The following is a 27,224-nucleotide window of genomic DNA, read 5'->3' as shown; positions in this document are numbered from 1 at the left end:
CCATGTGTTCTTACTCAGAAAAATCCCTAGCCAGGTTCATTCAGGTTGAGAGAGAAAGAGTTCTCCGGGAGAATTCGATTAGAGCGAGACTCGATTATAAATTGTATGGGTCTGACAGCATCATGCTCGATATACGATCTCTGGGATATTAGATGAAAGAGGGACTATAGGTACACAATAACTGAGGATAGACAGGTTCAATGAATTGGATTCCCCTATATCGTTTGGGGACTACGACATAGTGGCCTAGTACGTCCGTAGTCGATGAGTCGAGTGAATTATTATAGAGATAAAAATTCACTGAGTTAGAAGGAGTTATGACAGGTATGACTCACAGCCAGCTCGATATTGGGCCTAGAGGGTCACACACATATGGTAGGCATTGCGATGAGTAGAGGTTCGGATATGAGATATTCGACGGAGCCCTTGTCTTATTGGATATCCAATAAGCTCCTGAATTATTGGATCCCATAGACGAGATCCAATAAGAGCCCATGAGAGATTATTGGATAGAGATCCACTAATCTAAAAGGCTTGGGTTATTGGATGTAGATCCAATACCCACTAGGGGAGGATCCATTAGATTTTGACAAGGGACCTCTATAAATAGGAAGGATTCAAAACCTCATAGGCTAGAGCCTTTGCTTGCCTCTCCTATTCTCCTTCTCTTCTCCACCTCAGAGCATGCTTGGAGTTTTGAGGAGCGTCGTCGTAGCCCTACTGTGTGGATCACCACTAGAGAGGAGGACGCTTGACCTCCTTCACCCTTTCCTAAAGATCTGCAAGGAAACAGGGATATATGATCTCCCTAGGTAACACAATCTACTCTATACGCAGTTTTTTCAGTTTCGCAGATTTTGCGCACCAATCTTCGCATGACGACGAACAACTCTTTGGGAATTGGGGATTTTGTTTTCTTGTTCTTCCGCTGCGCATCTGATATCGCCCCAAGATTTCCCAACAGTGGTATCAGAGCCAGGTTGTTCATGTGAATGATTGATTTTGAACTGCATGTGTTGTATTTAGGAAGAATTTTGATGTCAAAATCGTTGATGCAAAAACAAGGTAGGGCAGCAAAAGTTACTGCCCTCGATCTGCGTGCTTGCAGCCACCTGCAATGGCAGCCGTAGCCAAGCAGCATAACGTCGGCGCATGTGCAAGCGTTGTGCCTACAACAAAGCTTGTGGCTGACGGGGCTGGCAGCCAGCGGGCAGAGGTACCGCAGGGCAGCGGCGCCTGCGGCCGCTGCTTACGCGGGGTGACGCGCTGTAGGGCGCCGCTGCTCCCGCGGGCACTGCCTCGCGGGCAGAAGCGCCCGCGGAAGGGGCGGCGCCCATAGGGGCGCCCGCCCGCGGGGGCAATGTTAGGATCAAGAGCACTAAGTGGGGGGGTGAATTAGTGCAGCGGAAAACCTTCTACGATTAAAATAAAAACTGCGTTCGTTCGTTAAAAGTGATTTTGGTAAGAAAGCCGATTCGTAAATCACTTTAACTTTTGTTTAAGCGAGATGCAGCAAAGATATAAATGCAGTTTGTAGTTATGATTCTGATCAGATAGTAGGCGCAAACAGAAATATGATATTCGTACGAAAAAACTGATTTACGTCTAAATGCTGATTCGTAAATCACTTGATTAAGCGAGATGCAGTTTAAGCATTGATATAAAGGCAGTTTGCAGTTATGATAGAAATCAAAATGTAAACGCAAACAGAAATATGATGATCGTACGATAAAACTGATTTACGTCTAAACGCCGATTCGGAAGGTGCAAAGCTTGAAACCCGATCGTATATGCGCAGAAAGCAGTAAGCTTTAGAGGAGGTTTGCAGTAAAGATAATATGCTCAAAGTAAATGCAAACCGAGATTTAGAGTGGTTCGGTCAATCTTGACCTACTCCACTTTTGGCTTCCTCCACCGACGAGGTCACCGACGTCAACTAGAGGCCTTCCTTCAATTGGCGAAGGCCAACCACCCTTTTACAGTTTCACTCCTTTTGATGGGCTTAGGAGACAACCCTTACAGAATTTTCTCTCATCTCTTTAAAGCTCAGAATTTGGAAGAAAAGAGGGAGAAGAACTTTTGGTCTTTACAACAATTTTGAGCTCTAAAAATCAAAGAACAAGATCAGGATTTCGATGTATTTGTTGAATCTCAGATTTTGATGATGAAGTCAATTGTAATTTGTTGTCTAATCTATGTGTTGAGATAAGTGTGCAGGATTAACTACGATGAAAGTTAGACAAGCAGTAGGAGTTGCGCCGGAGTCAAGTTCATGATCACGTTGGGAGTTCGAGAGTTCGACGGAAGTTCGGACGGTCGTCGGAGGTTCTGCGAGAACAGATCCGAGAAGTCCAGAAGCTTGCCAAGAGAAGCTCGTCGGAACTTGCCAAGTGGATCATCGCAAAGTCCAGGAGTTTGCCGGAAGTCCGCAGGAGCATCACCGAGGGTTCATCGGATGATCGACGGAAGTTCACCGGAAACTCGCCGGAAGAAGCGATTGACGCACCGAAGCAAAGCTGCAGAAATTGTCTTAGATCCAATCGTAGTTAGCACGTTGATTAAGTTAGAAAATGGGAGGTGATCCCATTAGCTTAATCTTGGGGCAATTGGGCCCCTGAAAGACTGAAATTGGGCCGAATGGAGTTAACCATTCGGACCCTGATTGCACCAGGAGGTGCAACCGCCTAGGCCAGGAGGTGGCACCGCCTGGGCTAAGCCAACCAGCGAGACTGGGCGGTGCAACCTCCCCAGCCAGGAGGTGGCACCGCCTGAGCTCAGTCTTCGAGCAAGACTGGGCGGTGCAACCTCCCTGACAGAGAGGTGGCACCGCCTGAGCTCGGTCTTCGAGCTCTGGCAGAGAGGTGCAACCGCCTCAGTCTAGAGGTGGCACCGCCTGGGCTCAATCTTCGAGCTCTGCCAGGCGGTACAACCTCTCCAGTCAAGAGGTGCAACCGCCTGATCCCGGAATTCCGGGATTTGATCGTTTTGAGCTCCAAATTTGAATTGGGTTGGGGCCTATAAATACCCCACCCATTCAGCACTGAAAAGATACAGATCCACACCGAATTCTTGATCTTTTCAGTGACTCTAAGAGCTCAAATTTATGTAAAGTCCTAAAGTTCTCCTCTTCTCTGTTCTTCAAGTCTTGAGTTGTAAAGAGAGGAGAGAAAGGATCTGTAAGGGTTGTCTCCTGAGCCCGTCAAAAGGAGAGAAACTGTAAAAGGGCAGTTGGCCTTCGCCCATTGAAGGAAGGCCCCTAGTTGACGTCGGTGACCTCGCCGGTGGAGGAAGCCAAAAGTGGAGTAGGTCAAGACTGACCGAACCACTCTAAATCTCTGGTTTGCGTTTATTTTGAGCACTTTATCATTACTGCAAACCTCCTACATAGCTACTGCTCTCTGCGCTTTTACGAACAAGCTTCTAAGTTCTAATCTTTCTGAATCTGCATTCAGACGTCAAAAGGTGTTTTCGTACGATCTTTACATTGCAGCTTACATTTACGTCTTGAATCTGTTTGTAACTGCGAACTGTCTTCTGCGCTTTTACGAACGAGTTTCTTTGCAGTTTACATTTACATTTTGATTCTATTTATAACTGCAAACTGTCTTCTGCAATTTTACCAACGAGTTTCAACATTTAGACGTAAAACTGCATTTAGACGTAAATCGGCTTTCCTCGCACAATCATCAGATTTCAGTTTACGTTTACGTGTTGATTTCAATTGCATACTGCCTTCTGCGAATATACAAACGAGTTTCAAAGTTCAGACGTAAATCTACGTTTAAGACGTAAATCTGCGTTTAGACGTAAATATGCGTTTAGACGTAAATCTGCTTTTTGCAGATTACTTTTTGAGCTGTACAATAGCAGCACATTGTCTTTATACTTCTGCTTAAACTGTGCTTAGACGCAAACTGTGTTTAGGCGCAAACAGCGCTTAGACGCAATCTGCGCTTAGACGCAAACTGCGCTTAGACGCAATCTGAGTTTAGACGCAATCTGCATTTAGATGCAAACTGCGTTTAGACGCTAACTGTGTTTAAACGTAAACTGCACTTAATCATAAGTAATCTTAGAATCGGCTTTTGCATCAAAATAGTTTTTATCGAACGAACGCAGCTTTAGTTTTTAATCGCTGAAAGATTTCCGCTGCACTAATTCACCCCCCCCCCCCTCTTAGTGCTCTCGATCCTAACAATTGGTATCAGAGCAAGGTTAACTCTCTAACGGATTAAAACCCAAAGAGAAATGGCATACGCCGGAAACCAAGAGGGGCATTCTATTACGCGTCCACCCATGTTCAGTGGGACGGACTACACCTACTGGAAGACCCGAATGAGGATCTTTCTTATTTCTATGGATTTTGAACTGTGGAATCTTGTCAAAAACGGATTTTCGAAGTCTTCTCTTCCAATGATCGATTGGAATGATTTGGAGAAGAAGGCTTTCGCTCTTAATGCAAAGGCTATGAATGCCTTATTTTGTGCACTTGATAAAAACGAGTTTAACCGTGTTTCAACTTGTGAAACTGCATTTGATATTTGGCACACACTCGAAGTGACCCATGAGGGCACAAGTAGAGTAAAAGAGTCAAAAATCAATTTGCTGTTACATTCTTTTGAACTTTTTCGGATGAAACCGAGTGAAACCATTGGCGACATGTTTACCCGTTTCACGGATGTCGTCAACGGTCTAAAAGGACTCGGAAAGAGCTTTTCGGATTTTGAGCTTGTTAATAAGATACTAAGATCCCTTCCTAAGAGTTGGGATCCTAAAGTCACTGCTATTCAAGAGGCAAAAGATCTGTAAAATTTCCCTCTTGAAGAACTAATCGGGTCATTAATGACCTATGAAATGACTTGTAAAGCTCATGAAGAGCAAGAAGACATCCTTCCAAAGAACAGGAAGGATATGGCACTCAAAACTTCTGAATGCCACTTGAGAGAAAACTCAAGTGATGAGGACTGTGATGATGACTTGGCACTTCTAACAAGAAAGTTTAAAAAGTTCTTTAAAAGAAACAAGTTTAAGAATGATGGAAAAAATAAACTTGAACCCAAGAAGGACCAAGTAATCTGCTATGAATGCAAAAAGCCGGGACACTACAAGAGTGATTATCCCCAAGTCAAAAGGAGAACATCAAAGAAGAAGGCGCTTCAAGCAACATAGGATGACTCAAGTGCATCCGAAGAAGAGGAGTCCAACACCGAGCAAGTTGCTCATTACGCCTTAATGGCCATCGAAGATAAGATAACAAATTCAATAGATGCAGATTTATCATTCGATGAATTATTAAATGCTTTCCATGAATTGGTTGATGAATGCAAAAGTATCAGTAGAAAATACAAATTGCTGAAAAAGGTGCATGATAGTCTTACTTGTGAGTTTGACAAGTTAAAAGTTGAACATCATGATAGTTTAAATTCATGTATCAAATGTCATGATTTAGAAACTTTCCAAAAAGAAAACCTGCTACTCAAAGACACCTTGAAGAAATTCGAGGTTGGTAGCAAGTCATTGAACATGATCCTTGCAAACAAGGGTCACGTTCCAAAAAGAAGTGGAATTGGATTTGTGAGAAGTCCTCACCTAAATCCAACCACTTTTATAAAAGGCTCCATCTTACATGTTCAACACCAAGCAAAATGCAACTTTTGTTGCAAAATTGGACACAAGACACATTATTGTCCATTCAAGAAAATAAGTCCAAACAAATTGATTTGGGTTCCTAAAGGAACCATAATAAACTCTATGCAACATGATAAACAATGCAGATCTATCTTTGAGGCACCCAAAAGCAAATGGGTACCTAAAAATCATCCTTTCTTGTAGAAACCCACACCATCGCAAGCTAGGAGCAAGAGATGGTACCTTGATAGTGGATGCTCAAGGCATATGACCGGAGATCCATCTCAATTCTCTAAGCTCACTAGCATAGACGAAGGCTATGTCACCTTCAGAGACAACAACAAGGGTAAAATCATTGGCAAAGGAACCATAGGTAACAAATCCAACCTTTTTATTGAAGATGTTCTGTTAGTTGATGGTTTAAAACATAACATCTTGAGTATTAGTCAATTATGTGATAAAGGATATACTGTCAAATTCGAATCTAATGCTTGCATCATTAAAAAACCACATAAAAATATGTCTATGATTGCATTAAAACAAAATAACGTATACACTATTGACATCAATGACTTATGTGATGAAATGTGTTTTGCGGTTATTAATGAGGATGCTTGGCTATGGCATAGAAGATTAGGTCATGCTAGCATGAAACTAATCACTCAAGTATCATCTAGAGAACTTGTAAGAGGAATTCCTCATATCAAGTTCATCAAAGACAATGTATGTGATGCTTGCCAATTAGGTAAACAAATTAAGGGTAGTTTCAAAGCTAAGAATCAAATAAGCACCTCTAGGCCCTTACAATTGATCCATATGGACTTGTTCGGACCAATCTCTACATCGAGTCTAGGAGGTAGCAAATACGCCTTTGTCATTGTTGATGACTATAGCAGATATACATGGACCTACTTCTTAAAACAGAAAAATGAATGCTTTAGATATTTTACCAAGTTTTGTAAACTTGTTCAAAATGAGAAGGGATCTATGATTTCGTCAATTAGAAGTGATCATGGTGGAGAATTTCAAAACCATGATTTCCAAGAATTCTGTGAACTCAATGGATACAACCATAATTTCTCTACTCTAAGAAATCCTCAACAAAATGGGGTAGTAGAAAGAAAAAATCGAAACTTACAAGAAATGGCAAGAACCATGTTGAATGAACATGGCCTACCCAAATATTTTTGGGCCGAAGCTGTAAACACTGCATGCTATATTTTGAATAGAGTTCTAGTAAGACCCTTACTCACCAAAACTCCTTATGAGTTATGGAATAACAAAAAACCCAATGTCTCATATTTTAAAGTCTTTGGGTGTAAGTGTTTTATCTTGAATGAAAAGGATAACTTAGGAAAATTCGATGCTAAATCTGATGAAGGAATCTTTCTTGGTTATTCTTCGGTTTCTAAAGCTTTTCGTATTTTCAATAAAAGAACCTTAATTATTGAAGAATCCATCCATGTTTTTTTCAATGAGATTTTCGAAATTAAGAAAAATGATCTTGATGATGATGTTAACTTTGATTCTTTGAATTTAAACGAAACCCCGTCTCCAACTAGCAACTTGGATGCATCCACTTCCTTACCCAAGGATTGGAAGTATGTAGATGCTCATCCTAAGGAGCTAATCTTAGGAGACACATCAAAGGGGGTTCAAACACGATCCTCTTTTAAGAATTTTTGTGCCAACGCCACCTTTCTCTCGCAAATTGAACCCAAATGTGTTGATGAAGCCATGAAAGATGATTCATGGATTATCGCAATGCAAGATGAATTGAATCAATTTGAGAGAAATGAGGTGTGGACGCTTGTTCCTAGGCCAAATGACCATTTAGTTATTGGTACTAAATGGGTCTTTAGAAACAAGCAAGATGAAAATGGTATCGTGGTTAGAAACAAGGCTAGATTAGTGGCCAAGGGTTTCAACCAAGAAGAAGGTATCGATTACGAAGAAACCTTCGCACCTGTGGCTCGATTGGAAGCCATAAGGATGCTCCTTGCCTACGCTAGTTGTAATAATTTTAAGTTATTTCAAATGGATGTTAAAAGCGCTTTTCTAAATGGCTTTATTTCCGAAGAAGTTTATGTTGAACAACCTCCTGGATTTGAAAATAATAGCCTCCCTAATCATGTGTTTAGATTAACTAAAGCTCTCTATGGCTTAAAACAAGCCCCAAGGGCTTGGTATGAGAGACTTAGTTCTTTTCTTATCAAAAATAACTTTACAAAAGGCAAGGTTGATACTACATTGTTTATCAAGAATTTTGAAAATAATTTTCTTATTGTTCAGATTTATGTTGATGATATCATCTTTGGCTCTACAAATGAATCTCTTTGTGAATCTTTTGCTAAAACTATGAGTCTTGAATTCGAAATGAGCTTAATGGGAGAATTAACATTCTTCTTAGGTTTACAAATCAAACAACTAAGCAATGACATCTTTATTAGTCAAACTAAATATGCCATGAATTTATTAAAAAGGTTTAATATGAACAACTCAAAGGCTAGTAACACTCCTATGAGCACCTCCACTAAGTTAGAAATTGATGAAAGTGGAGAAAGCTTTGATCAAAAAACTTATAGGGGTATGATAGAAAGTTTACTTTACCTCACTGCCACCAGACCAGACATCATGTTCAGTGTAGGACTTTGTGCTAGATTTCAATCAAACCCTAAGATATCTCATCTCAAAGTAATTAAAAAAATACTTAGATATCTTAATGGAACCACAAATCTAGGATTATGGTACCCAAAATCAGAAAATTTTGAGTTAATAGCTTATGCTGATGCGGACTTCGCCGGTTGTAGACTAGATAGAAAAAGCACATCAGGATCATGTCAATTTTTAGGACATGCCCTTGTTTCCTGGTCATCTAAGAAACAAAGCTCGGTTGCTCTATTAACAACCGAAGCTGAATATATTGCAGCAAGTGCATGCTGTGCACAAGTTGTATGGATGAAAAACACTTTAGAAGATTACAAAATTAATCTTAAAGATATTCCCATTAAATGTGATAACACGAGTGCAATATGCTTAACTAAGAATCCTATACAACACTCAAGAACAAAACATATTGATATTAGACATCACTTTATACGAGATCATGTCACTAATCATGACGTAACCATAGAGTTCATTGATACTAAACATCAACTAGCTGACATTTTTACAAAACCTCTAAGTGAAGAACAATTTGATTTCAATCGAAGAGAATTAGGAATGTTGATGTGTCCGAATAGATAAATTTGTTAAAATTATTTTTCGGACTATATTGAATGATCTGTAACAAAATCTTGTCCGAATGCATCTTATTCGAATGCTATAAAACAGATTTTCTCGTACACCTTCGTGAAAAATAAGTTTCTGAAATAAATTTGATGAAGTGATTCATGTGTATGTATTCCATCCTGCAAAATCTTTACATAGACAATGGATTATAACAAAAAGGGGAAGAAGTATTTAAAGCAATCTATGTAAAATTCCTCTATAAGCTTGCTATTGTTATTTTCCTGGTATCATAATTACTATGTTTTTTTTTTGTTGATGACAAAGGGGGAGAAATATGAATTGATAAACACTGCCATGATTAGAAATACTATGAGTGATGCTATAAACACTGCTATGATTATGCCATCCTTGCATCACCAAGAGATATATGAACATGTGCTAAAGTTTGCATTATGCCCTAAGTTGATATCTTATCATGTGAAGAAAATGCAAAACTTGCTAGAATATTTCAAATGTGTGCATCATGTAATAGTGCTTCACAGCTTTATATGATAATGTTCAAACTACATGATGAATAGTTACAAACACAATCATACAAACTTGATGATGTATGTCAAGCCTTGACATCATCCTTGAAGAGATACATCATGATGAGTATCATGATGGGAGTATTGATAAGTTTAACTGATCTAACTTATCAATACGTCACTTGAATTCTTAGGTCTTGAATTCAAGGTTAACTTATCTCAACTATGGCATATAGACAGGGGGAGTTAAGGATAACTCCATTATCAATTGATTGTCATCATCAAAAAGGGGGAGATTGTTGAATCTCGGATTTTGATGATGAAGTCAATTGTCATTTGTTGTCTAATCTATGTGTTGAGATAAGTGTGCAGGATTAACTACGATGAAAGTTAGACAAGCAGCAGGAGTTGCGCCGGAGTCAAGTTCATGATCACGTTGGGAGTTCGAGAGTTCGACGGAAGTTCGGACGGTCGTCGGAGGTTCTACGAGAACAGATCCAAGAAGTCAAGAAGCTTGCCAAGCGAAGCTCGTCGGAACTTGCCAAGTGGATCGTCGCAAAGTCCAGGAGTTTGCCGAAAGTCCGCAGGAGTATCACCGAGGGTTCATCGGATGATCGACGGAAGTTCGCCGGAAACTCGCCGGAAGAAGCGATTGACGCACCGAAGCAAAGCTGCAGAAATTGTCTTAGATCTAATCGTAGTTAGCACATTGATTAAGTTGGAAAATGGGAGGTGATCCCATTAGCTTAATCTTGGGGCAATTGGGCCCCTGAAAGACTGAAATTGGGCCGAATGGAGTTAACCATTCGGACCCTGATTGCACCAGGAGGTGCAACCGCCTAGGCCAGGAGGTGGCACCGCCTAGGCTAAGCCTCCCAGCGAGACTGGGCGGTGCAACCTCCCCAGCCAGGAGGTGGCACCGCCTGAGCTCAGTCTTCGAGCAAGACTGGGCGGTGCAACCTCCCTGACAGAGAGGTGGCACCGCCTGAGCTCGGTCTTCGAGCTCTGGCAGAGAGGTGCAACCGCCTCAGTCAAGAGGTGGCACCGCCTGGGCTTAGTCTTCGAGCTCTGCCAGGCGGTGCAACCTCTCCAGTCAAGAGGTGCAACCGCCTGATCCCGGAATTCCGGGATTTGATCGTTTTGAGCTCCAAATTTGAATTGGGTTGGGGCCTATAAATACCCCACCCATTCAGCACTGAAAAGATACAGATCCACACCGAATTCTTGATCTTTTCAGTGACTCTAAGAGCTCAAATTTGTGTAAAGTCCTAAAGTTCTCCTCTTCTCTGTTCTTCAAGTCTTGAGTTGTAAAGAGAGGAGAGAAAGGATCTGTAAGGGTTGTCTCCTGAGCCCGTCAAAAGGAGAGAAACTGTAAAAGGGCAGTTGGCCTTCGCTCATTGAAGGAAGGCCCCTAGTTGACGTCGGTGACCTCGCCGGTGGAGGAAGCCAAAAGTGGAGTAGGTCAAGACTAACCGAACCACTCTAAATCTCTGGTTTGCGTTTATTTTGAGCACTTTATCATTACTGCAAACCTCCTACATAGCTACTGCTCTCTGCGCTTTTACGAACAAGCTTCTAAGTTCTAATCTTTCCGAATCTGCATTCAGACGTCAAAAGGTGTTTTCGTACGATCTTTACATTGTAGCTTACATTTACGTCTTGAATCTGTTTGTAACTGCAAACTGTCTTCTGCGCTTTTACGAACGAGTTTCTTTGCAGTTTACATTTACATTTTGATTCTATTTATAACTGCAAACTGTCTTCTGCAATTTTACCAACGAGTTTCAACATTTAGACGTAAAACTGCATTTAGACGTAAATCGGCTTTCCTCGCACAATCATCAGATTTCAGTTTACGTTTACGTCTTGATTTCAATTGCATACTGCCTTCTGCGAATATACAAATGAGTTTCAAAGTTCAGACGTAAATCTACATTTAAGACGTAAATATGCGTTTAGACGTAAATCTGCGTTTAGACGTAAATCTGCTTTTTGCAGATTACTTTTTGAGCTGTACAATAGCAGCACATTGTCTTTATACTTCTGCTTAAACTGCGCTTAGACGCAAACTGTGTTTAGGCGCAAACAGCGCTTAGACGCAATCTGCGCTTAGATGCAAACTGCGCTTAGACGCAATCTGAGTTTAGACGCAATCTGTATTTAGACGCAAACTGCGTTTAGACGCTAACAGTGTTTAAACGTAAACTGCACTTAATCATAAGTAATCTTAGAATCGGCTTTTGCATCAAAATAGTTTTTATCGAACGAACGCAGCTTTAGTTTTTAATCGCTGAAAGATTTCCGCTGCACTAATTCACCCCCCCCCCTCTTAGTGCTCTCGATCCTAACAGTATTTGAGTGCCCTTTCAGTACTGAATGGGTGGGGTATTTATAGGCCCCAACCCAGTTTAAAATTGGAGCTCAAAACTATCAATTCTCGGAATTCCGGGATCTAGCGGTTGCACCTCCTGACTGGAGCGGTTGCACCGCTTGGCAGAGCTCGAAGACTGAGCCTCTGGGCGGTGCCACCTCCTGTCAGGGGCGGTTGCACCTCTTGCCAGAGCTCGAAGACCGAGCTTAGGCGGTGCCACCTCCTGACTAAGGCAGTTGCACCGCTCAGCCAGAGCTCGGAGACCGAGCCCAGGCGGTGCCACCTCCTGTCAGGGGAGGTTGCACCGCCCAGTCTCGCTCGGAGACTGAGCCCAAGCGGTGCTACCTCCTGGCTGGGGCGGTTGCACCGCCCAGTCTCGCTCGGAGACTTAGCCCAGGCGGTGCCACCTCCTGGCTTGGGCGGTTGAACCGCCTAGCAGAAATCAGGGTCCGAATGAGTTGATCCATTCGGCCCAATTTGGGTTTTTTTAGGGGCCCAATTGCCCCAAGATTAAGTTAATGGGATCACCTCCCATTTCCAACTTAATCATTGTGCTAACTATGATTTTTCCTAAGATATTTACTGCAACTTGCTCCGGTACGTCAATCGCTTCTTCCGGCGAGCTTCCGACGAACTTCCGTCGATCATCCGATGAACCCTCGGTGATGCTCCTGCGGACTTCCGGCAAACTCCTGGACTTGCGACGATCCACTTGGCGAGTTCCGACTAGCTTCTTTGGCAAGCTCATGGACTTCTCGGATTCGTTCCCGTAGAACCTCCGACGACTGTCCGAACTTCCGTCGAACTCTCGTACTCCCAACGTGATCATTGTCTTGACTCCGGCGCAACTCCTGTTGCATATCTTATTTTCATCGTAGTTAATCCTGCACACTTATCTCAACATATAGGTTAGATAACAAATGACAATTGACTTCATCATCAAAATCTGAGATTCAACAAGCAGCGCTACCCACGGGGGCGCCCCGGCCCCGTTGCACCTACCGCCGCTGGCAGGGTGGCGACGACAGCAACATCAGCGAAGAGGGAGTGGGGCTTAGGGTTTTGGGCGAAAAGATAGTTTTGCCCCTGTGAATTTGAGAAATTATAGTTTTTGTCTTTTGTCCAAATTATGAAAATACCCCTATGAATTTAAAAATTCCCTATAGATCCCTGATTTCATAAAATACTAATTAATTAAAAATTTTAGTTGATTATTATTTTTATCATTATCTAGTAGTCCTACATGATGATGATTATTTATAAATGTGATGTATGATGTGTGGACGGATGATCATGGACCGTGTGATGTGTGTACTTGTGATTATTATTATTGGGGTCTGCGAGCCTCCATTAAATTTCTCGTTTATTGTTGAGCCTATGTGCCTATGATTAAGTTGTAATCACATGAGGAGGCGCAGCGAGAGTGTGGATGCGATAGCGGGACCCACGAGACAGACGATCGCGATGCATGAAGATGCATCGAGATGTCGACGAAACCGACGAGGATGAGATGGACGATCACAGGGCATGGAGATGCACCAATGAACACATAGATCTTGATGTGAGTGATTAGGTCTACTGGCTCAGGCCTAATCACATTAGGTTGTGGTCCATGATCATCTGGTGTGATTGCTTATTCACATACTAGATATGTATATATATTTACATGCGATATAGATATATATTAAATATGTATATGTGTGAAATATCATATTAGGAGACCAAATCATAGAAACATCTCTCTCGATAATATTAAATCGGTAAATGTGAGGCAATTAGATTTACCCATGTGGCCTTCCATCGTTATAAGTAGGAACCGATTCCCGGTGCAGGTTGAGTTGGTCGAGTCCCTCGAGACTCACCTATATCGTGATTCACTATCTTGCTTACGACATAGAGATGTCACCGGTGACCTGAGGACATGGTATGCTTGGTCGAGTCCCTCGAGGGTATATCATCAAATCAGACTCATCTTGTAACAAATATGTTGACTTAACCGAGCATCATAGTTGGTCGAGTCCCTCGAGACCATGGTGATTCAGAGGCCGAATAGGATGGGAATCACAAGGAGCTGTGATCGGCAAGAGTTGCCTACCTTTTAGGCTTAGTGTGATTGGTCGAGTCCCTCGAGGTTACACTAAGATGTTGATTGGATCCTGATCCCCACTAGAAGTCTGCCGGAGACTTCCGTTTCACGTACTAAGGGTGTCGCGTGACTCGTTAGTAAAATAGTGGGAGCATATTAAGATAGAAGTGCATATCTTGATAGTTTATTTCTTGCAAAATCTGCATGTTATTCATTTCTACTACATCTTTATTTTTAGAAAATGTCGCTTTCAAATTCCTTACGTGGCATACTTGATGTCAACCGCCTCACTGGTCCAAATTATATGGATTAGCTCCGTAACTTGAGAATTGTTCTCACGGCGAAGAAAATCATGTACGTCCTTGATACAGAGATGCCTATGCCCGAAGAAGGGGCAAGCGAGGATGAGATCGCTCGCTACATGAAGTACATTAATGACTCCACTCTTGCTTAGTGCTATATGTTGGGCTCCTGAGTTATAGAGACAACATGAAAAGATGGATGTCAGATCCATTCTCCTACATGTTTGTAAATTGTTTGAGGAACAGGGAATGACTCAGCGATATGAGATATCCAAGAGCCTCTTCCACGCTAGGATGACTGAGGGGACACCGATTCAGAACCACGTCCTAAAGATGATTGAGTGGATAGAGAAACTCACAAGTCTAGGAATGGTCCTAGAGGATAACTTGTGTGTGGACATTGTGCTTCAGTCCCTACCAGATTCCTTTTCACATTTCATAATGAATTTTAATATGAACAAGCTTGAGGTGACTCTCCTAGAGCTCCTCAATATGTTGAGGGAGGTAGAGAGTACTATTAAGAAAGAAAAGCCAGTTCTCTACACTGGTGAGACTAGAAAGAAAAGGAAAGTAGAAAGGTCCCTTAAGAAGGGAAAGGGCAAGGGCAGACCAGGTAAAGCAAAGGTTGCTAAGAAAGACCCAACAAAGGACAAAGGCCAATGCTTCCATTGTGGCAAAGATGGGCACTAGAAGAGGAACTGCAAAGAGTAGCTTACAGAAAGGACAAAACAAAAGCTTGATGAAGCTTCAGGTACATTCATGATCAGTCTCCATTTGTCAAACTCTTATAATAACACATGGGTATTGGATACCGATAGTGCTTATCATATATGCAATTCGTTGCAGGTTCTGGCAAGGCCTAGGAGACTAGAGAGAGGCGAGATGGACCTCAAGATGGGTAATGGAGCAAAAGTTGCTATAGTAGCTGTTGGTGAGGTCGCCCTACATCTACCTGGTGGAGCTTTTATTGCATTAGATGTATGTTATTTTGTTCCTTCTATTATCAAAAACATTATCTTCATTTCATGTTTGGCAGTTAGTGGATATAAATTAGTTTTTGAGAACAATGGTTGTTCGATATTATTAGATGATAAGATCATCACAAAAGGAACATTGCATAATAGTTTATTTATGTTAGACACTACTCCACATATCATGAATGTAAATGTGTCCAAGAGGAAACGAGATGAGATGAACAGTGCATACATGTGGCATTGTAGGCTAGGTCACATCCATGAAAGAAAGATTCAAAAGTTGCTAAATGATGGATATCTAGATCTATTCGACTATGTGTCATATGTAACTTGCGAGCCTTGCCTTCATGAAAAACTGACAAACTCTCCATTTAGTGGAACTGGAGAGAGAGCCACTTAGCTGTTGGAACTCATACATAGTGATATATGTGGACCCATGTCAACTCATGTCATTGGTGGATACTCCTACTTCATTACCTTTACTGATGATTTCTCAAGGCATGGATATGTGTACTTAATGAAGTACAAGTCCGAGGCCTTTGAGAAGTTCAGAGAGTATAAGAATGAGGTGGAGAACCAGACTGGAAAGAGTATCAAAACTCTTCGATCGAATCAAGGAGGTGAGTACTTAAGTATAGAGTTTACTCAGTTCCTCAAGGACCATGGGATATTATCCCAATGGACACCTCTTTATACACCTCAGCTCAATGGTGTCTCTGAAAGGAGAAATCGTACGCTATTAGACATGGTACGGTCCATGATGAGTTTCGCTGACCTACCCATCTCATTCTAGGGATATGCCATAGAAACCGCAGCTTACCTTCTGAACAGAGTTCCAACTAAGTCGGTAGTGTCTACACCATATGAGATATGGAAAGGGAAGAAGCCTGATCTTAAGGTTATTAAGATTTGGGGCTGCCCTGCCCACGTTAAAAGACACAACCCCAATAAGTTAGAATCAAGGATAGAGCGATGCAAATTTGTAGGATACCCCAAGGAAACTTGTGGGTATTATTTCTATCATCTCGAGGACCAAAAGGTCTTTATAGCTAAGAGAGCAGTGTTCCTTGAGAAGGAATATATTCTTAGTGGAGATAGTGGGAGAATAATAGAGTTGAGCGAGGTTGGAGAACCAAGCTCAAGCACCACTCTACAACCTGAGTCTGTTCAGGTACCTAATACACAAGTTTCAACTTTACGTAGGTTTGATAGAGTATCACATCCTCTTGAGAGATATATGGGACATATTAGAGGAGAGGATGTTGAGGATATTGAGTATAGACTCCGAGAGGTGGCAAGAAGCCATAAATTCTGAGATGGATTCTATGTACTCCAACAAGGTTTGGAACCTAGTTGATGCGCCCGAAGGTATTGTACCCATCGGTTGCAAGTGGATTTTTAAGAAAAAGATCAGAGTAGATGGAAAGGTAGATACCTATAAAGCAAGGCTAGTGGCTAAGGGGTATCGTCAAAGGCAAGGTGTTGACTACGACGAAACCTTCTCACCCGTAGCAATGCTAAAATCCATCAGAATTCTATTAGCTATTGCAGCACACTATGATTATGAGATCTAGCAGATGGATGTGAAAACCACATTCCTCAATGGGAACCTCGAGGAGGAGGTGTATATGATGCAACCTGAGGGATTCATATCCAAGAACTACCCAGATAAGGTGTGTAGGTTTCTTAGATCCATTTATGGACTAAAGCAAGCTTCTCGAAGTTGGAACATAAGATTTGATGAGGCAATCAAATCTTATAACTTCGTTAAGAACGAAGATGAGCCTTGTGTGTATAGGAAGGTAAGTGGGAGCGCTATCACCTTTTTAGTGTTATATGTGGATGACATCCTGATCATTGGGAATGACGTAGGAATGCTATCCACAGTAAAGGCTTGGTTATCTAGACACTTCTCCATGAAGGACTTAGGGGAAGCATCCTATATCTTGGGGATTAGAATCTATAGAGATAGATCCAAGAGGATGCTTGGCTTGTCCCAGTCTAGGTACATAGAAACCATTGTCAAAAGGTTTGGCATGGAAAATTCCAAGAGAGATCTCATACCGATGAGACATGGGATATCGCTTTCTACGAGTATGTCCCCAAAGACTCCAAAAGAAAAGGCAAACATTGATATGATACCTTATGCCTCAGCAATAGGGTCTATCATGTATGTCATGCTATGTACTAGGCCTGATATAGCGCATGCTTTGAGTGTCACGAGCAGGTATCAGGCAGATCTAGGCTTGGAGCATTGGAAAGTAGTAAAGTGTATCCTTAAGTACTTGAGAAGGACTAAGGATCTTTTACTAGTATATGGAGGTAATAGCCTTAAGGTTGAAGGCTACACAGACTCAAGTTTTCAGTCTGATGTTGATGATAGCAAGTCGAATTCAGCGTATGTGTACATCTTGAATGGAGGAGCAGTGTGCTAGAAGAGTTCCAAGCAAGATACTACTGCTGACTCGACCATAGAGGCGGAGTACATTGCTGCATCAGATGCAGCAAAGGAGGGAGTCTGGTTGAAGAAGTTCATCATAGATTTAGGAGTCGTGCCGGGTAGCGAGGAGCTGATCTCCTTATATTGCAACAACAACGAGGTGATTGCTCAAGCGAAAGAACCTAGGTCTCATCAGAAATCTAAGCATGTTCTGAGGAGGTTCCACCTTATCAGAGAGATCGTAACCCGAGGAGATGTAGCAGTGGAAAGAGTTTCATCCGAAGATAACATTGCAGATCCACTGACAAAGTCGTTATCTTAGATTGTCTTTGAGCGTCACAGGGGTCTGATGGGGATCAAATACATAGGTGATTGGCTTTAGGTCAAGTGGGAGATTGCTAGTCATAGGTGCCCAACAAGCCAATCACGTGAGTGATGGCACGTGTGACTTGATACAGAATCTTTTTGCTTATTATATTTTAGCATATATCACATTATAACTATTGCATATATGCACATATATATTGTGATGTCCTTGGATTTGTGCAACGGGAATCAGATCGTGATGAGATCATGAAAATGAGATCGATTCACCTTTAAACACATATCCTAAATAATCCCGGTCATAGGTTACTCGAGAGGGACATCATGATAACTGGACAGACTAGTGTGTTGTATACCCGTCCATATGATGGATGCAGTTGGTCTCATAGCTACTCGTGTAGGGACACTAGGGATATAGTACATGTGCTCATTGGAGAATGAGTTCACTGATTGATCTACTTACGGAATGCTAGATGGTTGATGATGCCTTATTATCATACAACGATTCTGTAGTCCTAGTGGTATATCTGATCCTTAGACTTGAGACACCAAGGATGTCCTATATGAGTGCTCCACTCTTTGATACCAGACTTATAGGTTTGGCTGTCCCAAATCTAGTACAACTGGTCATTGGGAGTGGTAGTCGACCTTACGAGGGCTATTGAGTGTCGATAGAGGATCATCCAGTCTTGGCGTCATGAGAGGAATATCTCATATGTTCTTGCTTAGATAAATCCCTAGCCAGGGTCATTCGGGTTGAGAGAGAAAGAGTTCTCTGGGAGAATCCGATTAGAGCGAGACTCGAGTAGAAACCGTAGGGGTCTGACAGCACCATGTTCGATATACGGTCTCTAGGATATTAGATGGATGAGGGACTATAGGTACACGATAACTAAAGATAGACAGGTCCAATAGATTGGATTCCCTTGTATCGTCTGGGGACTATGGCATAGTGGCCTAGTACGTCCGTAGTCGATGAGTCGAGTGAATTATTAAAGAGATAATAATTCACTGAGTTAGAAGGAGTTCTGATAGGTATGACTCACGGCAAACTCGATATTGGGCCTAGAGGGTCACACACATATGGTAGGCATTGCGATGAGTAGAGGTTCGGATATGAGATATCCGACGGAGCCATTGTCTTATTGGATATCCAATAAGCCCCTGAATTATTGGATCCCATGGATGAGATCCAATAAGAGCCCATGAGAGATTATTAGATAGAGATCCACTAATCTAAAAAACTTGGGTTATTGGATGCAGATCCAATACCCACTAGGGGAGGATCCATTAGGTTTTGATAAGGGACCTATATAAATAAGAGGGATTCAGAGCCTCATAGGCTAGAGCCTTTGCTTGCCTCTCATATTCTCCTTCCCCTCTCCACCTCAGAGCAGACTTGGAGTTTTGAGGAGCATCGTCATAGTCCTGCTGTGTGGATCACCGCTAGAGAAGAGGACACTTGACCTCCTTCACCCTCTCCTAAAGATCTGTAAGGAAACAGGGATATACGATCTCCCTAGGTAACATAATCTACTCTATACGCAGTTTTTTCAATTTCGCGGATTTTGCGCACCAATCTTCGCACGACGACGAACATCTCTTTGGGAATCAGGGATTTTATTTTTTTGTTCTTCCGCTGCGCATCTGATGTCGCCCCCAAGATTTCCTAACAGGAGCAACATCTCTCTATGCTTTTTTCTCTCTAAAAGTTTCGGAGACCACCATCTCCTTAGACTACTCTGATTTGTTGAACAAATTATGCATTATTCTGCCTCGTATAAACACACTTGCTAGATTGCGACTCTACGTCAATACAGGCCCCGCTACACCACTCGAGGCCTAGCAACATGCTGAACTCGTTGCATATTTCAGCCTCCTACGGATGTATCCTCCATAGCGCCAAATTTCGGTTGCCTTGGGATGGCCGCAAACATTCTATCGTCCACATACAAGCCCATGTATAAGTACCGAATTCTTCAAGTTAGCAATTCCTCTCACCTCTATGAGCTTTGCATAACTCTTTCGGTCGCTGACCAACTCATTCCACCTTGCATGGTCTCATCCTTTATCAAGCGCCTCGCGTGCCTTGAGCACCATCAAATATAGTTGTCAATGTTGAGCCGTAGCTCAAACTCAGCCATCCCAACCTTTGTGTGCTCCGCATTCTTCCCAGCTTGCTTGTCCTCGTGGTGCCTCTTGCGCGAAGGGTTGGTCATTCATCTGAATGTCACTCTCAAATGCCCGCTCTTATGAGCGACTCCTTTTCCCTACATCTCCATGCTCGTTTTCCTCCAAACGGTCGCACGTGTGCTGACTGCACTTAACACAGCCCCGCTAGGTCCCCCACATTTGCATGCTAAGTGTTTCTATGAGTGCTTGTTCCGCTCTAATACCATCTGTCACGGACTTAGCTGGTTTTGCCCAAGTCGTGCGGCACCCTTACGTTTCTGTCCGTAAAGGTCAGCCTCACCGAAGTCTCCCATGGTCCCTTAGGACCTACAAAAGAGAAAACGCCTCACTCGGGTCCACAAGCAAATATTTCCGAAAACACTTCATAGACAATACAAATTACAAACAAACTTTACAAGCTTTAAACGGTTGCACAACAAAGGGTCAAAATGATCTACTACAGACCAAATATCTCTCACAAGTGTCCACATGATACAACATTTATTTACAAGCCTAAGAAGGCCACCAAATCCAACTAAAATGAGGCTGTTAAACCTTCGACCGTTCCTCTACATGCTGTGCAAAGCATGAACAAATAGAAAGACATGGACATACACAAGTATTACATCAAATATCCTTTTTAGAACTTTGTCCGTGATAATGTAATGCACGATTGCGGCAAGCATAGGCTTGAAATTGGCAGGACCATGTAGGTGAATGTGGTCCTGAAGTCGACGATGGCACCATCATTGTGCTAGGGTTGGGGACGAGGGCGGAGCGAGGGACTCTGACCTTCTTTCCATTGATGGTGATCTCGCATAGCTTGATTAATAGTATGAAGGTTATGAATCGAGGGACCTTCGTTGGCATCGTTTACGGAATTGTTAATGAAGGTTATGAATCTAAGGTCGTTAGAGGAATCTTTCTTAGCGGGTTGAGGACGACGGAGCCACTTTTGGCGACATCATCGTCCTAGTGCTGATAAATTAGACAATAAGAGAAGCACTTTAACCTGGGAGGGGACGAAGGGGGTGACGACGACGATGAAGGAGAGGTTGGGAAGGTGAAGGGAGAGATGGATCGAAAGGCATTCGGAAACAAGGCAATGGCATTGCCACTGACGCCAACGATGACACCATCAAATGTTAAAATTATTTTTTTATCATTTTATTTTTATATTTTCGTTAATAAAATACACGATAAATAAAGCTAATTGTTTTACTTTCTTAATTACCAATTTAACTTTTTAAAATATAAAAATCGAGACAATAAATTATGCACGCATCTTAAAGCTTATAACGAAGGGGTAGGATGAGTAATGCAGCGGAGTTCCGCTCGTTTTTAAAAGCTACCCTTCCCCTTTGCTCACTTCCACCAGTGTCGGAGACGATGCGATTCGGACGAGGAGAGGATATTTCCGCAGTCGATCTCTGCGTCCCGAGCCACCTGTCCGCCGCCCTTTAGCTGCCTTCGGTCCCCGGCGAGATGCCGTTGGGCTCCGACGCGCATGGATCGGAAGGCTAACCTTCAGGCGCCTCCGGCTTCGGACCGTCCCAGCGCCGCCGACGCCAACTTCACCCACTCTTCCTCCTCTTCCTCATGCACCTTCTCTCCCCCCGAGTTCCTCCGTCAGGCTCATGCTGTCTTCAAGCGCCACAGACGTCTTGGTAATATTACTTCATTGTTCTTTTTGTCTTTCGTCTGCCCTATATCGGTTCATTTCATAGCTACCAAACAAAATTGATAGTAGGTTTGCTTGGTGTTTGTCAAAGAAGGTTGCTCCGTAGTGGATCAGGGTTATTCATGCTTTATTTTAGCAAAAGAGTTTGTCTCGAGTGTACACTGGGGGATTTGAAGTAGTTTTGCTTGATGTTGGGTAAAAAGTTAGGGTTTTTGGTTCTGTACTTGATGATTTTTTGGCTTTTTATTTGTTTCTTGATGTTCTTTTTGTTTATTTTCTGAGAGGTGTTCAGGTGGCATGGAGTCTAAAATCTGTCGGGCGACTCGTGTCTTGGTTCCTCAAACTGAGCCATCGGACAGCATGGCCTCGATGTCTACCATAACCACGAACGAGACTGCAAAGGCTGTTCTACCGACTGGATCGATTGTCGGAGTAAGGAGGTTAGTGAAAGCACCAATTGATCAGAGGGAAAACCGTGCAATTGCTGTGGCTGGTCTGCTGGAGGATGCCTCGATCAACCCCCCTTCGGTTACTGAAACTTTAACTGTTGCTGGGGATGATAAAGCAAGCTCTTTTGGCTTGCAGAAGAGCAACTTTGACTTGATGGCTGATCGAAAGCAGTCCTCCTTGGTAGTTATGTCATCTCAAGTGCCACCTCCACATGCATTAATGGACAATGATATGAAGAAGGAAATTTTAACTTTTCAGAGTATGTGAATTTTTAAACTAATTCTCAGTGACTGGAACTCTCGGAGTCCGGGTTAGATGAGATTTTAGTTCATTTTGTCTCTCTTACTTTTGCCTAGGTACACACTTGAACACTGATGGTAAAATGGAGACCATTTCTTCTTTCTTGCATTCTCTCGCATTGACAGGGGTGGAGAGCTACTTGGGAACTCAGGTGGGGACAAATGATCAGGATTTAAAGCTGCAAAATCATGGAAATCTGGAGGTGTTTGGGACCAGCATGAAGTTTGGAGGCACTAGCTTGTTAGAAAATACAAAAGAACCTAAGCATGATCAGTGTTATGTGGAACCAATGGCTAGATGTTCAGTTCTGGATTCTTCATGTGTCACTTCATTGTCGGTTAACACGGGTCCAACATTTCAGTCCACACATGCTCAGCCAGCTGGGCAGACTTCCTTCTTAACTCAAGTGTCTTCTTCTGCTAAAGAGGTGTCATCAAGTATTAAGGATCATGTTCCTATGGAAGAGCTAGGGGCTATCAAGAATGGCTGTGATTGGGATACTGATCATCAACACAATCTTCATTTGGCTGAAAGTGTTAAGGAGAAAGGGCTTTGTGGTGATGCTAACTATCTGCCATCTCAAGCTCCATTGACAAATAACCCATCTTCAAATATCGAAGTATGCCCTTCTCAGTCAAGCAAAGTTGAGAAGTCTCGCCATAAAAAGAAGTATGATCCAAATGTATTTTTCAAAGTTAATGGGAAGCTTTATCAAAAGCTTGGTAAGATAGGAAGTGGAGGAAGCAGTGAAGTTCACAAGGTAATATCATCAGATTGTACTATATATGCTTTGAAGAAGATAAGGCTTAAAGGACGTGACTATCCCACTGCCTATGGATTTTGTCAAGAGATTGAGTATCTGAACAAGTTGAAGGGAAAGAGCAACATTATTCAACTTATTGACTATGAGGTAAAAAAAAGAACTTGCAAAATAATTATCCTGTTTATATGAATTAAAAAACATGGCATTATTGGCTCTACATGATGATTCGTATGTGAAAGCAACAATTTTTTCTGCCTAAGTTTTTGCTGCATAGATCTAAATTATCTTATTTTGACACTAACGGGTAGCATCTGAAAAACATATGGTCATATTGCACATTGTGGTTGCAGATGTTCCTTTCTTAAGATATACTGCTTGAATTAAATTTTGATGCTTCATAATTATACTCAAGCATTAACTTCTCTCCTGATCAGAACTCATGTATGTAAGAATACATTTGAAGAATGATTTTTAATTGATAGGTTGCCCCCAAGTTCTCTTGGTTGGGGTTTATTAGGTTACTTGCCAGAAATTGCATATGAAGACAAGAAAATATATATTATTATTAATTATCTTATTAAATTCCAAAGTATGATGTGTGCTATAGAGGTCAGCTCTTTGACTATTTAGTTTGTCTACCATCCATTGGACACCATATTGAAACTTTTGCTATCAGCCTTGACATGTATCATTGAACATGTACGTATATTGCTTTTAAACTTTACCATGGACTTAGTTATTCAAACTCTGGATGGATCTCATGCCTAGTCTATAAACTATTCTGACAACAATGCATTTGCCACTTCTAAGTTAATTATTTGGTATTTGCCAATTTTCAACAATGGTCACTCCTGGGAAGGAAAAAGAAAAAAAAAAACTGGACAGAGTTCATCAATTGATATTGTTCAAATTCAATCTACCTATCTGCAAGTACAGGATTCAGTGAAAAGTGTATGCATTGACTCAATCTGGGTTATTCTTGTTTTGCCTAAAGTAGAGAGGATGACGAACAGCCTGTTCGGCATTGCTTTTGTTTTGTGCTTCCTGTGCTACAAGAAAAGATGAAAACTGAGGCATCAGATGTGTTTGAGAATTTCTTTGTGAAAATGTTTCTGTTGTTTTTTTGTAAAAAAATTAAAGTAGAAACTGAGACAATAAATTTGTGTGTTTGGAAATTAACACTTCCTACCTGCCAAAATCTTTTTAACAAATGGTGTAATGTGTATTTGATTCAAGAACTATGATGTTTCAAGCCATCTCCTCCAAAAAAACTTCATTTCTGCAAGGTAAATGTAAAGAAGCGACCATCAGTTTCTTTCTATATAAAAGAATCAAAGACAAAAAAAATTAATACATCTGATCTCATTCTTTAAATTGCACGTAAATACTAAAAGTTTTTAATCTTTCAGTTAACCGGCTCTTTCTTCATACTCTTCTTGTATGAGCTCAGATAATATATTTGTTATTGGTCCACAAGGATCTTTCCCATTTTTTGACATTTGATTTAAACTGCATCCTGTTGATGATTTATTCCAGTGCTTCCGGTTTATACTTTCATCTTAATAATTAGAGAAGCAATACATCATGCAAAAGAAAGCAAAATTAAAATTTTCCTTTAGTTAACTCCAAGGTTTCATGGTACATGGGCATACCCAACTTTTTCTAGCACAAAAATGCCTTGCTGCGTTATGCAGGATAACTTATATGTTGCAATGGTCATGGCAATCCTCATAACTCAAGCTAGACTCTGGATTATATATTGTACAGAGGGCCAACAAACACTTTTCAGTCATCTATGGATTTTCTCAAGGTATTTTCTCACCATAAATGCTTGTGAGTATGATATGCAGGTGACAGATAAAACTTTATTTCAAGAAGTTGCCGATGAATCTGTGAATATCAAGGACAAGAGAGTGAAGGATGATGAGTGTATCTACATGGTGCTTGAGTATGGAGAAATAGATCTAGCTCACATGCTTTCACAGAAGTGGAAGGAGATCAATACTTCAGGTTGTAAAATAGATGAGAATTGGCTACGATTTTATTGGCAGGTAATTCATCATTTTCCTTAATTAGCTGATTTTGGGTCCAAAACATAGGAGTCTAATTTGAGGAGGGCAAATTGTCTGGTTAAGCAGTGCAGGAAGCTAATATTTAAGAGGAAAAAAATCTGATGCTAGGCTTAATTACTAAATATTTTACATGCTATGTGATTTGCACCATCTCAGTGAGTGGATGTGTTTATATGTTAATCAATGTCATCTACATTTGTTGTTCAGTTCCTAAAATATACATCTGATGATTTGCAGCAAATGCTTGAAGCTGTTAATACAATACATGAGGAGCGTATTGTGCACTCTGATCTGAAGCCTGCCAACTTTCTACTGGTCAGGGGCTCACTCAAGCTTATTGACTTTGGCATCGCCAAAGCTATAATGAGCGATACCACAAACATACAGCGAGATGCACAGGTTCAAAAGAGCTCTAGCTATTTTTATTTTGAATTCTTTTCTTTCTATGTATTGGAAAGGTAGTAGCACTACTGTTGGCTGCTTCACTGCAGGTCGGAACCCTAAACTACATGTCTCCGGAGGCATTCATGTGTAATGAGTGTGACTCAAACGGAAACATTATCAAGTGTGGGCGCCCATCTGACATCTGGTCTCTTGGTTGCATTCTCTACCAAATGGTCTATGGCAAAACACCTTTTGCAGAATACAAGACTTTTTGGGCCAAGTTCAAGGTTGTTACAGATAGGAACCATGAGATTGTATATGAGCGGGTCTCCAATCCTTGGCTTATTGATCTTATGCAAAGTTGTCTTGCATGGGACCGCAAGGAGAGATGGCGAATTCCACAGCTGCTTCAGCACCCATTTCTTGTTCCTAGAATGCCAAGAGAGCTTCCTCCATTAGACGATAATCATCCTTGTAAATTGCTTGTAGAGAGGATTGGCACTTATTGGAGCAATCCTGAAGTGTCTAGGCTGTGTTTGGAGCTCCATGAGGTCATAATCAAGCTCGAGAAAGTACAAAAGAGTCCAAATGTATGTGTGGAGCCAAATGGTTCTTGACGTGTATACAGTATGCCAAGGATGTTTTATTCTGACAATTCATCCTCATCTTTTGATTAGATAATCCATTTGGTGTGGTATCAATCTTGATATAATGAGTTGACTAATCTCTGAATATAAAAGATATATCATATTGGAATTCTGTGACTGCTTTGAATATAATCTCTATGAATTATCATGAGTGGCAAGCATTTAGTGCATAAACAACTATAGCCAATACACATTAAAACCGAGAAATTTCATCTCAACTCTGTAATTTTCTGTCTAATATAGTCATTGTCATGAGTGATATGTCTTGTGAGATAAATGTTTTAGTGGATTGTATTATAATAACACTTGAAAGATGATTTATAATCATGAATAACTATAATAACACTTGTATTATAACATAGATCCAAAGATTTGATTATAATCATCAATGACACTTGAAATAATCTTGCGGTGGTAATGGGGAAATACATACATAATGCTTCCAGATGTAAAAAGATCTGTATAGTTTGTTATTATCATCGTATTAAAAAAAATATATATATTTTTGTAATAAAATCAAAGACCATAAGGTATTGAGACCGATAAGGGAAGTCTTATATGTGGAATAAGTCAAAGACCAAAATGTATCCACATTGGCTTTCCATTGTCAAAGCGACGATAAATCGTATCTCGACAAAGCCGAGTTTGTACCTCCCATTGTGAAAGCAACAATAAAATCATGCAAACCATGATAATTGTCATTTTCCATTACGGGCTCACTCCACCACCGTAGTAGTCCTATGCCAAAATGATGAATTATATATGAAGATATCTCATAACAACACACGGTTTATCGAGATTCTTCTTTACCTTGTATCATGATTTCTTGAATGCATTGATAAGATCTTTTTTTGACAGCCAAGAGTCCAAAA

General features: G+C 41.3%; 1 protein-coding gene across 2 annotated transcripts; it reads left to right on the top strand.

Moving 5' to 3' along the window:
- Positions 1 to 21,409: 21,409 nt before the first annotated feature.
- On the top strand, positions 21,410 to 26,417 carry LOC135645047 (serine/threonine-protein kinase MPS1-like). 2 transcript variants are annotated; one of them, XM_065163090.1, is made up of 6 exons: positions 21,410 to 21,722; positions 22,029 to 22,445; positions 22,543 to 23,396; positions 25,100 to 25,300; positions 25,559 to 25,720; positions 25,813 to 26,417. In XM_065163090.1, the coding sequence occupies exons 1-6, from the start codon at positions 21,563 to 21,565 to the stop codon at positions 26,320 to 26,322; spliced, it is 2,304 nt and encodes a 767-aa protein (XP_065019162.1). In that variant the 5' UTR covers positions 21,410 to 21,562; the 3' UTR covers positions 26,323 to 26,417. The 2 variants fall into 2 exon arrangements, with proteins under 2 accessions (XP_065019162.1, XP_065019161.1); XM_065163089.1 differs by having other exon boundaries at positions 21,423 to 21,722; positions 22,612 to 23,396.
- The last annotated feature ends 807 nt before the right edge of the window (positions 26,418 to 27,224 follow it).

This window comes from Musa acuminata, chromosome BXJ3-8 (genome assembly GCF_036884655.1).
Source record: "Musa acuminata AAA Group cultivar baxijiao chromosome BXJ3-8, Cavendish_Baxijiao_AAA, whole genome shotgun sequence".
Taxonomy (NCBI): Eukaryota; Viridiplantae; Streptophyta; class Magnoliopsida; order Zingiberales; family Musaceae; genus Musa; species Musa acuminata.
The sequence above is the reverse complement of the archived record's forward strand: the minus strand, read 5'-3'. Positions and strand labels throughout refer to the sequence as shown.